Source organism: Vigna angularis, chromosome 2, assembly GCF_016808095.1.
Source record: "Vigna angularis cultivar LongXiaoDou No.4 chromosome 2, ASM1680809v1, whole genome shotgun sequence".
NCBI lineage: Eukaryota > Viridiplantae > Streptophyta > Magnoliopsida > Fabales > Fabaceae > Vigna > Vigna angularis.
In genome coordinates, this window is record NC_068971.1 from 2,136,246 (window position 1) to 2,152,822 (window position 16,577).

Here is a 16,577-nt window from a genome sequence, read left to right on the forward strand (position 1 = left end):
TCTCAGGTTTTCACTTCTATCTCGTCGCGAAAGAGAAGAAATGACTCTGAACCTAGACAGCGTCTACTATAACAGCCAGAATGTGGAACCTGAAGCCAACAAAGAACACCCTTCTTCTTTGGGCCTTCTTTCTGACCCATTCAGGCAACAAACCCATCCATATTACTCTAGGTTTGGGATTTACCAAGTGGAAGAGGAAGCCAAGCAACCACACGTGACAATTTGCAGCTTCTAAATGCCTCAAGTGGTGGAAGAAGGCATTGCTTGCTTCAAAAACTGGGTGCCACCATGTTGGGAAACAACGATATTTGTTCCCTCCTCTGTGAACCCCAAAATGGGCACTGTGCGGAAGTGTAGAAATAGAAGTGTATGCGTAAGAAAAATAACACCGGAAATTTTAACGTGAAAAACCCTCTCGGGAAAAACCACGGGACCTAGTCCAGAAAAATATATCCACTATAAAAGTAGGATTACAATGTTTCTCTCACTCTCTGAGGATCTCATAGTAAATCTCACCCTCTCGGATGTTATACAAAACTCTCACTTTCACACTCACAGTATCTTCTATTGCACTGTGTCTACACCTCTCGGTATTTCTCTCACACACAAAAACTCTCTATTTTCTCCTTCACCGTGGCTCTCTTTTCTTCACGGTAGGTTTCTCTTCTTCTTTTGTTGGTGTATCTTCTCCATGGATGACCTCTGTTTTATAGTAGACTAAAGAAGAAGAAAACAAGGAACATGGTTGGTGAGGTGCACTCATGTTTCGTGAAACAAGAGGAAATGGGAGACATTTTCTCCAACTTTCGGTGCACTATCTTTTGGTGCATTATTTCTCACTTTGTTCAGCAAGTGGTGGGTCTATTGTATTTGTTTATTCAACAAATCTCCCCCATAAATATTAAATGGACCTTTTTATCTTTCTTACTTAGTCAGAAGGAACCAATATACTAGCACCTTGGCAACAATCTTCAACCTTCTTGGTTGGTATTGACTTAGTCATAATGTCATACCAATTCAAGTCTGTATGGATTTTCTCTATCTTCAATTTCTTCTCATCCAGCGCTTCTCGTATCCAGTGATACCGCACGTCGATATGCTTCGAACGTGAATGAAACATGGGGTTCTTGGTTAGATGAATGGTACTAAGGTATCTAAGAGGGTCTGTCAAAAGAAGCTTGTGTTTTGGCAATGGAGATCTAAAGCTAATCAGATATTCAGACTTAGACATGGTTGGAGATGTCGATTCAAGGAAGTCAACATCAGGTTACCTGATTACTTTTGCAGGGGGAGCTGTTTCTTGGCAGTCAAAGCTACAAAAATGTGTGACATTGTCTACTGCTGAAGCAGAGTATGTAGCGGTGACTGAAGCCTCTAAAGAGATGCTATGGATGAAGAATTTCCTAAGTGAATTAGGACATGATCAAGATGATTATGTGGTGAATTGTGATAATCAAAGTACCATTCATCTAACCAAGAACCCCATGTTCCATTCACGCTCGAAGCATATCAACGTCCGATATCATTGGATACGAGAAGCGTTGGATAAGAAGAAATTGAAGATTGAGAAAATCCATACAGACTTAAATTGGTCTGACATGATGACTAAGTCAATACCAACCAAGAAGGTTGAAGATTGTTGTCAAGGTGCTGGTGTCGTGGTACCTTCCAACTAAAGACAAGATGTAATGATGGAATGAAGGATGCAATACCCATTTTGAGTTTTATGGGGGAGTTTTGTTGGATAAAAAACAAAAATGGGACTCATCCACATACTGAAAAGAAGGGTCAATGTTTTCATATACCATATATTGAGGAAGAATGTCTTCCACCTTCCCTAAAGCTCCATAAATTGCTCCAATGCACCAACCATGTTTCTTGTCCTTTCTTACTTCATTCATTATAAAATGAATACAAAATGTGCAGCAAAACACAACTCACCAAGAATCAAACGGTGAAGAAAGAATTCAAGAGGAGAAAGAGAGAAAGCCACGGGTACTACCGTGAAGAGAGAAACATCACTGAGAGGTGAAAGACACCGTGTAGTAGACACTATGAGTGTGCAAAAGAGAGTTTTTTTTGTATACCATCCGAGAGGGTGAGATTTATTGAGAGATCCTCAGAGAGTGAGATAAACACTGTAATCCTACTTTTTATAGTGGAAATAATTTTTTGGGCAAGGTCCCGTGATTTTTCCGAAAGAATTTTCCACATTAAAATTTTCGGTGTTATTTTTTCCTACACATACACTTTTATTTTTACGCTTCCACGTAGTGTTCATTTTGGGTTGGCAGAGGAGGGAACAAATACCATTGTTTCCCAATAAACCTTGATCAGCATAGAACTCATGTCAATGAATTGGATAAACTTACACCTGTTGAGGAATATGCATGCCCAATATCTTTAAGGTTGATGTATGACCCTGTTGTCATTGCTTCAGGAGAAACATATGAAAGGACGTGGATACATAGTTGGTTTGATGAGGGTAATACTATATGCCCAAAAACCAAAAAGAAACTGGATCATATGCGATTGACTCCAAATATTGTCTTCGAGGACCTAATATTAAAGTGGTGTGAAACTAATGGAGTCTCCATTCCTGACCCGAGTATTATCCTGTTTTCATTGAACATTACGCATGTCTTAATTTTGCTTTACCCTGTTATCAAACTCATTTTGTCTATGACTTTCTTTTTCTTACTCATAAGTTAAATTAAAAACCATTTCAACCTAGTGTGGTATTTCAGGGTCAGCTGAACAGGAATGGAGCTACCTTAGGGGTGGCCTTACAACTATTGATCGTGACTATGGATGGATCAATAACATTCACCATGACATTGGAACCATGTCATTCATTACCTTTTCCCTCAAATACCACACTATCACTTAATAGGAGGAGTGAGTGTCCCTCTACTGCACTTCTTTTGATGAATTAAAGGAATGGTAAATTAATACTAACCGCACACTCTTTGGAATTTGTCTTTGCTCTATTATAGACTGAGGCAGCTAAACCAGTTCTTGGTCAATATTACCGAGAGCCAAAGAAGTCTAGACCTTTTGCTCAAACTCAAACACCAATGATGAATGATAATTGAATAGAAGCCCTTTTGCTTGTGAGAGTATTGAACTTATGTGCAAAAGTTTAGATGAATGATGCCACATGTGGCACTCCATTACATTTGCTTGTGTTGGTGTTAACTTTCTTTGTTTGTTTCATTCACCTTTCATATCATACTAATTATTATCTCAGTTATAAATAACATATTTTCCTAAGCATTCTGTAAATATTGTGGCTTTTGATTACTTGTTTCCTGGCTTTATTGCAGGCTTGCATTAGTTGATGCTAAAAAAAAAAATTAGTGGAGTTCACAGACACAACACAGTTGGAAGTGCGTACCAAATAGGACAAGTATTAGAAACCTCAATAAACTCAACGAGTTCAACGTATATTAGTTTGAAAGTCATATTAGATTTTTTAGTCAATTTTACAATACTTTTTAAACATTATTATGTATTTTTGTTTTTATTTTTACATTGTAATTATTATTGAATATACATTATCTTAAATCATTAATAAAATAAATTTTTGATTAATTTTTGTATACTTTACAATTATATATATATTATTATAAAAAAAATTAATTAAATTAACAAATTATCAAAGTAGGTGAGTAATTATAAATAAAAAAATATTTAAAACTTTCACAAAATAATAATCACTAATAAAATATTAAAACTTTTTACATTTTTTTTTACAAATTAGTTGTGGCAACTCTAACGCTAAAGGTTTAAAAAACTCTTTGTAGAGAAAATAACTCTCAAATGAAAAAAAGGAAAAAAACTGCACTAAAAAACAATCTCTTTGTAGTCACCGTAGTTATGGACGGCAAATGTGTTTGATCAACGTCAGCAACGTAATAGTGGCACTAACCCTGGTGCTAGGGACGTTTCTATTTTATAGCATTTGATGATACAAAATTTCATGAGATGAAAAAACACACTCTGATGACAAATAATGTACTAAATCAACATCTTCCTTACCGTTAAACTTTTTAAACGGTTAAGAATAAAATATCGGAGGTTTTGGATATTATTACATAAGAAACAAGAATTTGACAAACATAACAAACTCTTTAATTTTTGTAATTTGGTTTGTATATTCAGCAGAGAAGGAGGGCCATTCCATCACAGTTTATCTCATAAGTATTCTCCTTGTGAGTTACAAACAATGCCTAAAGGTCTCATGGAAACAAATTGGGGAGTTCCTCACTATCTCCAAACCAAACACGTTGAAGGTTAAATTCTAAATAAATAGGATCCATATAATATTCAGGCATCCAAACCTCACAATTTCCCATAAGGCTAAGATCCAGAAAAACAAAATGTTAGCCGTCAAAAGTGGTTTCCTACAAAATACTCAGACTTTCAAAATATAGTTTGCTGTTAGATATTTTGTGAAACTAATCTAAATATCGTTTGACTATGCATAATCAAAAGTGAATAGTGAGCAAAAGCTAAGTGAGGTAACTTTGAATGACTTTTTTTAATTGAAAATTTACCTCCTCTTGTTAAACATGATACACCAGTTTAATGAACACTTGCACAATCACAAAAACAGATTAGAGGAATATTGATGTCTTTTTCCCCATCTAAAGAGTACAGGATATACAACCCTTAACCAATGTGTCATGCTCATAACAACTCTCTTGCTTCTTGCATGCTATCTACCTGCGTTCACACCTTTCCCCACACCCTTTTCTTATTCTTGGCCTCTAAAACCATAAGGAGACAACTTTTTTAATGTGCTCTAGAATGGTATTAAAATCTCATCTTTCACTTTTTTCTATTGATATTTTGCTGCTATAGTTTCAGCTTTTAATAAGAAAAAGTCTATTTTTTTGATGTATAAATAATCTAAAACTGCATTTTATATCAACTGAATTTCTGGAGCATGTTGTCTGGTTTTGTTTCCTAACTTTTTGGAGATGTTTCTTTGATACAACCTTGATGATAACAATCTCACCAAACATAACAGAAGAAAAGGAAAACATATTGCAGTTGTCATTTTCCTATATAAATGGAACCTCTGAAATGAGGAATGATTTGGAAAAACTTATCACTTCAACCTTCTATTTAAATGCATAAAAACAAATTCATAGTGCAAATTTCGAGTTCACATAATTTGGGACAATCATGAAGCCATCTATTCTATCCTGGGCTCACATAATTTGGGACAATCAATGATGAATGGTTTTAAACCAGAGTTACAAATTAAAACCCCTTCGCACACAGTTTTTAGTTGTGGTAAATATTTTACTTCCAAACAGTTCAACTTAGGAAGTCTAATTTTGTTATTATCATCATGTTCACCTTCATTATCTTCATCTTCATCTCCATCCCTATCTCCATCATCATCATTTTCATCATTTTTATCACTATCATCATAAGCCAGTGCAAATATTTGTTCCATTGAATCGCAGTGTGATAAAGTTACAGATTCCAGATTTTGAAGGTGTCGCACTAACCTTGATGGCAACAAAATCTTTATTCTATGGCATTTGTAGACATCCAAGGTTTTGAGATGAGAGAACATGCCTCTCGGAGGCAACTCCTTGAAAATGGTAGTTAAACTTTGCAAACAAGAAAGCTTCAAAGTTCGAAGGTTTCTGATATTGATGCACAAACAACAAGATGAAGATGAACAAAACAAACTCGTTAGATTTGTCGAATCATGAATGCAAATTTCCTCCAAATGAGAAATATCATTTGATAATAGAATATCACATAAGTATACCCAATGATCATTGTACTCCAGTAATAATTTTATAAGGTTTTCCGGAAGGAAATGTGGCATTTTTTTGCAATCCTTAAAGGACATAGTTCGATAGTCAAATGTGAGAAAATAAGATTCCCAACTCCAAGGAGGCCTCTCACGCCAATTATGCTTCCAATCCACCAGATGATCGATTAAATAAGTTTGAGGTCCATTAGCACTATTCAAGATTTCTCGTACATAACGGTTAAGAATATTCTCATTGGCAAATGTTCCTTTAAAACATTCAAGCATAGTCATCTCCTTTACATCTTCTACTTCTATACCTCCTGAACAATGCCAGAGGTTCAGGTATTGAATATTGGTCAAATTAGACGGAAAACTTCTTGGTACCAATTCCAAATAAGCATTATTGGATAGATCTAACCATCTCAAGTTTACTAGATTTTCCAAACCTTCTGGTAGTACTTCGATTAAACAATTTGAAATCTCTAACCTTAACAATGATTGTAACTCTCCTAATGGAGGTATATCTGTCAATCCTGAACATTTATTGATCATTAAAGAAGTGAGAGACCTCAAATTAGATAGCGAGCGAGGCAAAGGTCTTAAGAAAGAATTTCCTGATAAATCAAGAATGGTTAGAGTATTCATGTGAGTGAAAAAACACTCTGGAATATGTGTAATGAAATTTTCAAATGAAAACAAGGTCGACAGGCCTGGACAAATTGGAGATGTGTCCTGTGGAATTTCGTTTATCTTGTTTGTAGCTAGAGAAACTACTTCCAAATCAATTGTCCATTCCCATGTATCAGGTATTTTTTTCATATCTCCATTACATTTTATCATCATCTTACTGCCACTCTCCTTCAAGATATTCAAAGCCATTTTTCTCACTAAATCATGCATTGATAGGGCCAAATCATTCTCCATCAATAAAGAATGGTTTAAGAGCTTATCCACCGTGACATTTCCTTCATCAAATATTTCCTCCAAACTCTTATTTACTTTTAATAGTCCTATGTCAAAAAGCTTCTTTATCACATCATCTTTATACATGAAATTAGGTAGCAATGCAATGTACAAAAAAGATTTTTGCACATCCTCTTCACTTAAATTATCATAACTACGTTTTAATACAGTTAAAACTTCTTCCTGCATCACTCCCATTTCCAAATTGTCAAGTTTATTTAGCACATGTCTCCACCAATGGATGCTAGTTATCCCTTTCATAGTTCGAGCCATCACACTGATTCCGAGCGGTAGACCACCACACTTCCGTACAACAGATTTTGCGATATTCCGCACTTGAGGGGAAAGTGTTAAAGGTGTCTCATAGTGTCCAAGTTTCAGCAAAAATAACTTCCAATCTGAATCAATTTCATCAAGATCATCATCAAGATCATCATCATCAAGATAATCATCATCAAGATAATCATCATCAAGATAATAATCATTATAATCACTAGGACTCACTTCTATTATATTAACAGAGAGACAATCCATTTGTTGACAGACATGTCTCAACCGACTTGTGATGATCAATTTAATACCATTTACTCGAGGAATTCCTACCTTTTCTAGATCAATATACTTCCAAACATCATCTAAAATAAATAATATGTTTTTTCTTTTTTCCAACTCTGACGCCAGAATCATTGATCTTTCCGTTTCATCGTCACTGCAAAGCCTTACCTTTATTATTTCTGCAATACGCTGTTGCAATTTGACAATGGTAAAATCATGGGAAACAGTAACCCATAAGACATCCTCGAAAATTTTGTTTCTTTTTATCTCATTCTGCATGTAAGCGGCTAGGAAAGTTTTTCCCACTCCACCCATTCCATATATGCCAATGATGAAAACTCGATCATCTCTCGTAAGCTTCCACAACTTCTCAACATTTTTCTCAAATTTCCTACCAAAATATTCATGAGTCAACACCAGAGGCTTCCATTTCTTATGATATTGAATATCTTCAGTCAAATGTTGTATTTTCTTTTGTGATTCTTCAGCCGAATACATTTCTCCTTGTGGTACATGAAAGTTAGAGCACCCAAACTCATTCAGTGAGTCTTTCATATCAATAGCTCTTTGTTTCATGTTTTGTATTTCTTCCAACCAATGATCAACCTTTTTTTTGCGCTTCTGGCCACGTAACTCCAGCAATTGTAATTGTCCCTGAATGTCCTCTTCTTCACATATTAGATCGGACCTCAACTCATCTAATTTACTTTGCAAAGTAGTTAAAACACCATTACTATATTCCTCTTCGTTACCTGTTTAATTGTTCTGGTGAATCTTAGTTCATTTAAGAGTGTTGATATATTCAAACAAAGGAGAAAGAATACATATTACAAAATCTCATTAAACAATACTTTGTTGACTTTTCCTTTTAGTTAGTATTAATTAAGAAAATAATATATTAGAAGTGAAATCTATTTAAATAAGGAGTCTTTAAAAGAAATTCTTCGATTTATAATATATTACATCAAAATAATTGTTGAAATATATATCACTTTATCAAAATAATATATATATTTTAAGCTAAAATATTTAGTTCAAATTATTATATTTAATTCTTTTAGTCAACAGATTTTTCTTTACTAATTAATTTTAGACAATTGTTTTTTAAAATAAACAAAAGTAGTCCATGAGAAAGACTAATATTGATGAAAAAGAAAATATAAACGAGAGTATAGAAATGGTAAAAATAATTACAGGAACTAAAATAGAAATTTAAACTTTTTAAGTAATTGAAAACTTAATTAGCCCTCATAGATATATCATGCTCACAGTAAAAAATAAAAAAAAATGTGGTTAATTTAAAATACATAATAATGATGAAACGTAAAATCTTCATTGGGTAAAAATAAAATTAACAATTGAGAATTAAAATACAAAATACATTTATGTTGGCATCACCTAAATAAAAGATAAAAACAGCTATGTGAAAAATAAGAAAAATAACAAAATGGAATGGTAACTAGAATGTGTACCTTCAAATAAAGCAGCTGATAATGTAGTTGCACCCCCAACCATTTCTAAACCACTTTCAACCACTTCAATGTAGACAAAAAGAAAATCTATCATTTTTTTTAAACTTCAACTAAACTCAAGAATAAAAGTACAATATATTTAATATTAAGGAAAGTTTCACAAGATATATCTACAATACAAAAAATCCTTCCAGCTATTCATAGATAAAATTTGCGACAAAAATAATTGATACCAACGAGTTACAAATAATAAATATTTTAATATTTGTTAACAAATATTTTAATATCCGTTTATAAATGAATTAAATGTAAATATTACATTATCTAATCTGAGATTATTTTTTAAGTTTTCAAATAATTTCATTTTCGATTGAATCTAAAATAAAAAGAAAATTAGTTTACAGAAACCTATGTATATGTGATATGATATTATAGATCAACTAATTTTTTATTAACTAACCATATATATATATATGAAATGACAATCTTTTTCATCTAAAAAGGCGTTGTTATTATTATCCATTTCTACAGCATAGAAAAATAAAGTCCTTACATTTTAGCTAATTGTAAATTGAAAATAAAATAATTAAAAAAATTATATGAAAAAAACGAAGAATTAAAAGAATGATTCCATGTACTTGTTACCATAAAAAATAAAAATAATAATTAATTTATATTTTATTTTATTTTATTTTATTTAAAATAAAATTAATTTATATTTAATTTAATTTAATTTAATTAAAATTAAAATTTATATATTTTTTTATAATTTTATTTTAAAATATATAAAAATATACTTTTTAATATTTGTATTTGCGAATTTTAAAATATCCATAAAATCTTTTAAATAGATATCCGTAAAAAAAGTTAGGGATATACACTATTAGTAACAAAGTCAATAATGAAAAATATAAAGCAAAATATGTTGTATCACCTTAAAAATTACAAACACAAGAGTGCAGAGAAGGAACTCAACATGATAAATCTGTAATAAAAATGCATATACCTTTTTAGTGACGCTGATCCTATAGTTCTTTCATCGTTAATTGAATCATTAACAATGAGCTATTTTCTCAACCTTTCATCCACTTAAACTATATTTAAACTATATAAAAACTTGAGTGCATTTTTTTTCTTAAAAGATGTTTGATATGGTTATATTTTAGAAAAGTCTAAATTATATTAAACTCTTCTATATAAGAAAAAAAGTATTTTAATTTTTAATAATAAAATTTTAATATTGAACAGGATAAAAAAAATGGGATGAAATAGCTAATATAAGATAAAGAAAAAATAGTGTTATATAAAAGTAGTAAAAATAATATAATCTTGTTTTAGTTAATCAGTATTTACAAAAAATATGACGGTATAATGAGACACTAAAAATTTTATGAGACCCAGTTTTAATATGTTGTAATGTTTAGAGATTTATTTGTTTTTTTTTTATTTACGTTTTTCTCCTCTTTGAGATTTTTTATATTGCTGCAGGATTTAGACTTCTTCATCTTAAAGTTTATACCTTGGATTAATTAAGTAAAAAGATTAATAAGCTTTGCAAAAATTATAAAAAAACATCGAACATTTAAATAGGATATAGGTGTGAGTGAGAAATAAAAAATAGTTGTACCTTGTGATGCAGTGATGACATTGATATCTTGATGGGAATGATCTGAAGATGTGATATCTTTGGGAGATGCAGTGATGACATTGATATCTTGATGGGAATGATCTGAAGATGTGATATCTTTGGGAGATGTGGAGCATATACGAATGCCTTTTCCTTCTAATCGATCAATATGTGCTTTAATTCTTGAAACTCCTCCTTTGAATTTGAATTCACAGCGCTTACACTTCAGCCTACCATCTTCTTCTCTATCAACTTGATTCCAGTAGTACTCATCTTTCGGCCTACCCATTATTACTATATTTCCTGGATCCATAAAACGAAATCTAATTAATATTCATTTCATCGTTTCTTAATCAAATTTCATGCTCACCACCTCAAAGGGTTGATGAAAGTGTCAAAGAAAACTCAACTGCAAAATCAGCCATGATATTTCAATTCAGATTTCAAGCATGCTTTCGAAGTTCAAAACATTAAAACAATTTCCTGCACATGATGAATCGTTTCTTGTGCTGTAGGGTAGAAGGGATATCTCTTTCTAAGGAGTTAAATTAGTTTAAATTTCATTCAAAAAGGTAAGAAGCGTTTAAGTAATCATTTACAGCACCCGTTAACTTTGATTTACAACTAAGTCAGTATCCAACTATCATGAAATGCAAAATTAGATAAATAAGGCAAAGCAAAACTATTACAATAAAAGAACATGAAGCAATAATTTTCATTGAAAATTCAGAGAGAAAGAAAGGAATTACCGAATAAAGCCCTTCTTCCAGCTGGTTGATTACTGAATGCAATTACTCTCTATTATATTGTATCAAATTCTGTTTCAAAATTTAGTAGTAATTTAAAAAACATAGAAAAAAAGTGAAAGATCCATCTAACGTTAGGTATAGAATTTATAGACTGTTCAAGGGTTGGACGCGGTTCAGGGAGAGAAAGTTTCGTGGAAATTTCCTGATACGCGTTTGGAAGTCGTAAAGTATCCATGTGATGATAAACAAAACAATAATTCGTTGGACCCTATTAGCATGGCTCATAAGTCTTAAAGTATCCATGTCATAGACAAAACATTAATTCGTTGGACCCCTGTAACATGGCTCATAAGTCTTCTTTTATAATGTACTAACTCTCCTTATATTTATGATATTATTATTATTTGACAGGTTTTAAAAGGACTTAATAAATAAATTATCTAAATTTAAGATTTATATGATATATTAACTTGTAGAAGTGTTGTTAAAGTAGGTGTTTATGGATTTGCATTTTTTGTCAGGTCTGCCAACTATGCATCTTTGGTGACAGCTCAGCTTGTTGTGTTGACATCCACATGGTATTGTTTTGGCTATTCATGTGCTCGAATTTCCTTGTTACCTTTTGTAATTTCATTAAAGTCTTTTGGTGCTTTTAATACCGACCCTCTTTTTCCTGCGTGATGAAGGCTGGACTGGGACTTCCTGATAACGATGCTTGGTACATGATTGAAACAATTGCAGAAAGGAACAACATTGGATCCAAGCAATTTGTAAGTTGATGATATTCGGGTGTTTTTGGGAAAACGATGATGGCAGTCCCTTCATTGTTACGATGTATTTTCATTTTCGACATTTAACTTGTGTTGATTTGGGTAAATATAAACTATTGAAAGTTGGTATTGCCGAAGAAGCACCATGTCAGAGTTTTCCTTGGAGTAGCTTACACTGCAAATATTCATCAAACTAAATGTCTCTCAGCCATTGTATTTCTGCTCCACGTATGTGGTGTCTGAATATTAGTACAAGTTAAAGCAAATCCTTTTCATAACATCATGACACCTTACGCTTCGAAAACCTAACGGTTTAGGGAGTTTCATGTAAAATTTTCTAACATGTGCATGACTTTCATTGGTTTTGATGATAAGTACGTGATCTCAATATTCCTAGAATTTTTTCATTTTAAACTTATGTTAGACATGACATCTAGATAAATTGATATTTCAAACTATATTAATGCAATTTTCAAATAAAAACAAGGTTGACAGGCGTGGACAAATTGGAGATGTAGCCTATGGAATTTGACAAATTGGAAATGTGCCCTTTGGAATTTTTTCTATCATGTTTTTAGCAAGAGAAACTACTTCCAAATCAATTGTCCACTCCCATGTATCATGTATTTTTTTCATATTTCCATTACATTTTATCATGTTACTGACACTCTCCTTCAATATATTCAACGCCATTTTTCTCACTAAATCATGCATTGATAGTACCAAATTATTCCTCATCAATAAAGAATGGTTTACAAGCTTATCTACCATGACATTTCCTTCGTCAAATATTTCCTCAAAACTCTTCTTTCCATTTAATAGTCCTATATCAAGAAGCTTCTTTATCACATTATCTTTAAACATGAAATTAGGTAGTAATGCAATGTACAAAAAGCACTCTTCTGTCGTGGGTAGCCTTATATATGCAATGGTTTGTACAAGGCCAGATATTGGCTATGATGTAGGAGTTGTGAGCAGATTCATGTCAAATCCAGGAAAGGAGCATTGGGAAGCTGTTAAGTGGATACTAAGGTATCTAAGAGGATCTGTCAAAAGAAGCTTGTGTTTTGGCAATGGAGATCTAAAGCTAATCGGATATTCACACTCAGACATGGCTGGAGATGTTGATTCAAGGAAGTCAACATCAGGTTACCTGATTACTTTTGCAGGGGGAGCTGTTTCTTGGCAGTCAAAGCTACAAAAATGTGTGACATTGTCTACTGCTGAAGCAGAGTATGTAGCGGTGACTGAAGCCTCTAAAGAGATGCTATGGATGAAGAATTTCCTAAGTGAATTAGGACATGATCAAGATGATTATGTGGTGAATTGTGATAATCAAAGTACCATTCATCTAACCAAGAACCCCATGTTCCATTCACGCTCGAAGCATATCGATGTCCGATATCATTGGATACGAGAAGCGTTGGATGAGAAGAAATTGAAGATAGAGAAAATCCATACAGACTTAAATTGGTCTGACATGATGACTAAGTCAATACCAACCAAGAAGGTTGAAGATTGTTGTCAAGGTGCTGGTGTCGTGGTACCTTCCAACTAAAGACATGATGCAATGATGGAATGAAGGATGGAATACCCATTTTGAGTTTTATGGGGGAGTTTTGTTGGATAAAAACAAAAATGGGACTCATCCACATGCTGAAAAGAAGGGTCAATGTTTTCATATACCATATATTGAGGAAGAATGTCTTCCACCTTCCCTAAAGCTCCATAAATTGCTTCAATGCACCAACCATGTTTCTTGTCCTTTCTTACTTCATTCATTATAAAATAAATGCAAAATGTGCAGCAAAACACAACTCACCAAGAATCAAACGGTGAAGAAAGAATTCAAGAGGAGAAAGAGAGAAAGCCACGGGTACTACCGTGAAGAGAGAAACATCACCGAGAGGTGAAAGACACTGTGTAGTAGAAACTATGAGTGTGCAAAAGAGAGTTTTTTTGTATACCATCCGAGAGGGTGAGATTTATTGAGAGATCCTCAGAGAGTGAGAGAAATACTGTAATCCTACTTTCATAGTGGAAATAATTTTCTGGACAAGGTCCCGTGGTTTTTCAGAGAGGATTTTCCACGTTAAAATTTTCGGTGTTATTTTTTCTTACGCATACACTTTTATTTTTATGTTTCCGCATAGTGCCCATTTTGGGTTAGCAGAGGAGGGAACAAATACCGCTGTTTCCCAACAAACCTTGATGAGCATAGAACTCATGCCAATGAGTTGGATAAACTTACACCTGTTGAGGAATATGCATGCCCAATATCTTTAAGATTGATGTATGACCCTGTTGTCATTGCTTCAGGAGAAACATATGAAAGGATGTGGATACAAGGTTGGTTTGATGAGGGTAATACTATATGCCCAAAAACCAAAAAGAAACTGTATCATATGGCATTGACTCCAAATATTGTCTTCGAGGACCTAATATTAAAGTGGTGTGAAACTAATGGAGTCTCCATTCCTGACCCGAGTATTATCCTGTTTTCATTGAACATTACGCATGTCTTAATTTTGCTTTACCCTGTTATCAAACTCATTTTGTCTATGACTTTCTTTTTCTTACTTATAAGTTAAATTAAAAACCATTTCAACCTAGTGTGGTATTTCAGGGTCAGCTGAACAGGAATGGAGCTACCTTAGGGGTGGCCTTACAACTATTGATCGTGACTATGGATGGATCAATAACATTCACCATGACATTGGAACCATGTCATTCATTACCTTTTCCCTCAAATACCACACTATCACTTAATAGGAGGAGTGAGTGTCCCTCTACTGCACTTCTTTTGATGAATTAAAGGAATGGTAAATTTATACTAACCGCACACTCTTTGGAATTTGTCTTTGCTCTATTATAGACTGAGGCAGCTAAACCAGTTCTTGGTCAATATTACCGAGAGCCAAAGAAGTCTAGACCTTTTGCTCAAACTCAAACACCAATGATGAATGATAATTGAATAGAAGCCCTTTTGCTTGTGAGAGTATTGAACTTATGTGCAAAAGTTTAGATGAATGATGCCACATGCGGCACTCCATTACATTTGCTTGTGTTGGTGTTAACTTTCTTTGTTTGTTTCATTCACCTTTCATATCATACTAATTATTATCTCAGTTATAAATAACATATTTTCCTAAGCATTCTGTAAATATTGTGGCTTTTGATTACTTGTTTCCTGGCTTTATTGCAGGCTTGCATTAGTTGATGCTAAAAAAAAAAATTAGTGGAGTTCACAGAAACAACACAGTTGGAAGTGCGTACCAAATAGTACAAGTATTAGAAACCTCAATAAACTCAACGAGTTCGACGTATATTAGTTTGAAAGTCATATTAGATTTTTTAGTCAATTTTACAATACTTTTTAAACATTATGTACTTTTGTTTTTATTTTTACATTGTAATTATTATTGAATATACATTATCTTAAATCATTAATAAAATAAATTTTTGATTAATTTTTGTATAATTTACAATTATATATATATTATTATAAAAAAAATTAATTAAATTAACAAATTATCAAAGTAGGTGAGTAATTATAAATAAAAAAATATTTAAAACTTTCACAAAATAATAATCACTAATAAAATATTAAAACTTTTTACATTTTTTTTTACAAATTAGTTGTGGCAACTCTAACGCTAAAGGTTTAAAAAACTCTTTGTAGAGAAAATAACTCTCAAATGAAAAAAAGGAAAAAAACTGCACTAAAAAACAATCTCTTTGTAGTCACCGTAGTTATGGACGGCAAATGTGTTTGATCAACGTCAGCAACGTAATAGTGGCACTAACCCTGGTGCTAGGGACGTTTCTATTTTATAGCATTTGATGATACAAAATTTCATGAGATGAAAGAACACACTCCGATGACAAATAATGGGCTAAATCAACATCTTCCTAACCGTTAAACTGTTTAAACCGTTAAGAATAAAAGATCTGAGGTTTTGGATATTACTACATAAGAAACAAGAATTTGACAAACATAACAAATTCTTCAATTTTTGTAATTTCTATTGTATCTTCAGCAAAGAAGGAGGGCCATTCCAAGACAGTGTGAGTTAAAAACAATGCCCAAGGTCTCTTGGAAACAAACAGGGAGTTCCTCACTATCTCCAAACCAAACACGTTGAAGCTTAAATTCTAAATAAATAGGATCCATATAATATTCAGGCATCCAACCCTCACAATTTCCCATAAGGCTAAGATTTAGAAAAATAAAGGTTACCCTTGAAAAGTGATTTCCTACAAAATGCTCATACTTTTAAAATATAGTTTGCTATTAGATATACTATGAAACTAATCTAAATGCCGTTTGACTATGCATAATCACATTTGTTGCTAACTTTGAATGACCTTTTTTAATTGAAAATTTACCTCCTCTTGTTAAACATGATACACCAGTTTAATAAACACTAGCACAATCACAAACAGATTAGAGAAATATTGATGTCTTTTTCCCCCATCTAAAGAGTACAGGATATACAACCCTTCACCGATGTGTCATGCTCATAACAACTCTCTTCCTTCTTGCATGCTATCTACCTGCGTTCACACCTTTCCCCACACCCTTTTCTTATTCTTGGCCTCTAAAACCATAAGGAGACAACTTTTTTTAATGTGCTCTAGAATGGTATTAAAATCTCA

At 32.7% G+C, this 16,577-nt stretch overlaps 2 protein-coding genes across 2 annotated transcripts; one reads left to right on the forward strand and one right to left on the reverse strand.

Moving 5' to 3' along the window:
• Nucleotides 1–5,092: 5,092 nt before the first annotated feature.
• LOC108329444 (probable disease resistance protein At5g43730) lies at nucleotides 5,093–11,337 on the reverse strand. Its single transcript, XM_017563645.2, has 4 exons — nucleotides 11,149–11,337; nucleotides 10,400–10,702; nucleotides 8,773–8,835; nucleotides 5,093–8,052 (listed from the first exon to the last, which is right to left on the reverse strand). The coding sequence occupies exons 2-4, from the start codon at nucleotides 10,686–10,688 to the stop codon at nucleotides 5,204–5,206; spliced, it is 3,201 nt and encodes a 1,066-aa protein (XP_017419134.1). The 5' UTR covers nucleotides 10,689–10,702; nucleotides 11,149–11,337; the 3' UTR covers nucleotides 5,093–5,203.
• A 1,443-nt stretch (nucleotides 11,338–12,780) lies between these two features.
• On the forward strand, nucleotides 12,781–14,687 carry LOC128195647 (U-box domain-containing protein 12-like). The gene is made up of 3 exons (XM_052873973.1): nucleotides 12,781–12,950; nucleotides 14,140–14,405; nucleotides 14,545–14,687. The coding sequence occupies exons 1-3, from the start codon at nucleotides 12,781–12,783 to the stop codon at nucleotides 14,685–14,687; spliced, it is 579 nt and encodes a 192-aa protein (XP_052729933.1).
• The last annotated feature ends 1,890 nt before the right edge of the window (nucleotides 14,688–16,577 follow it).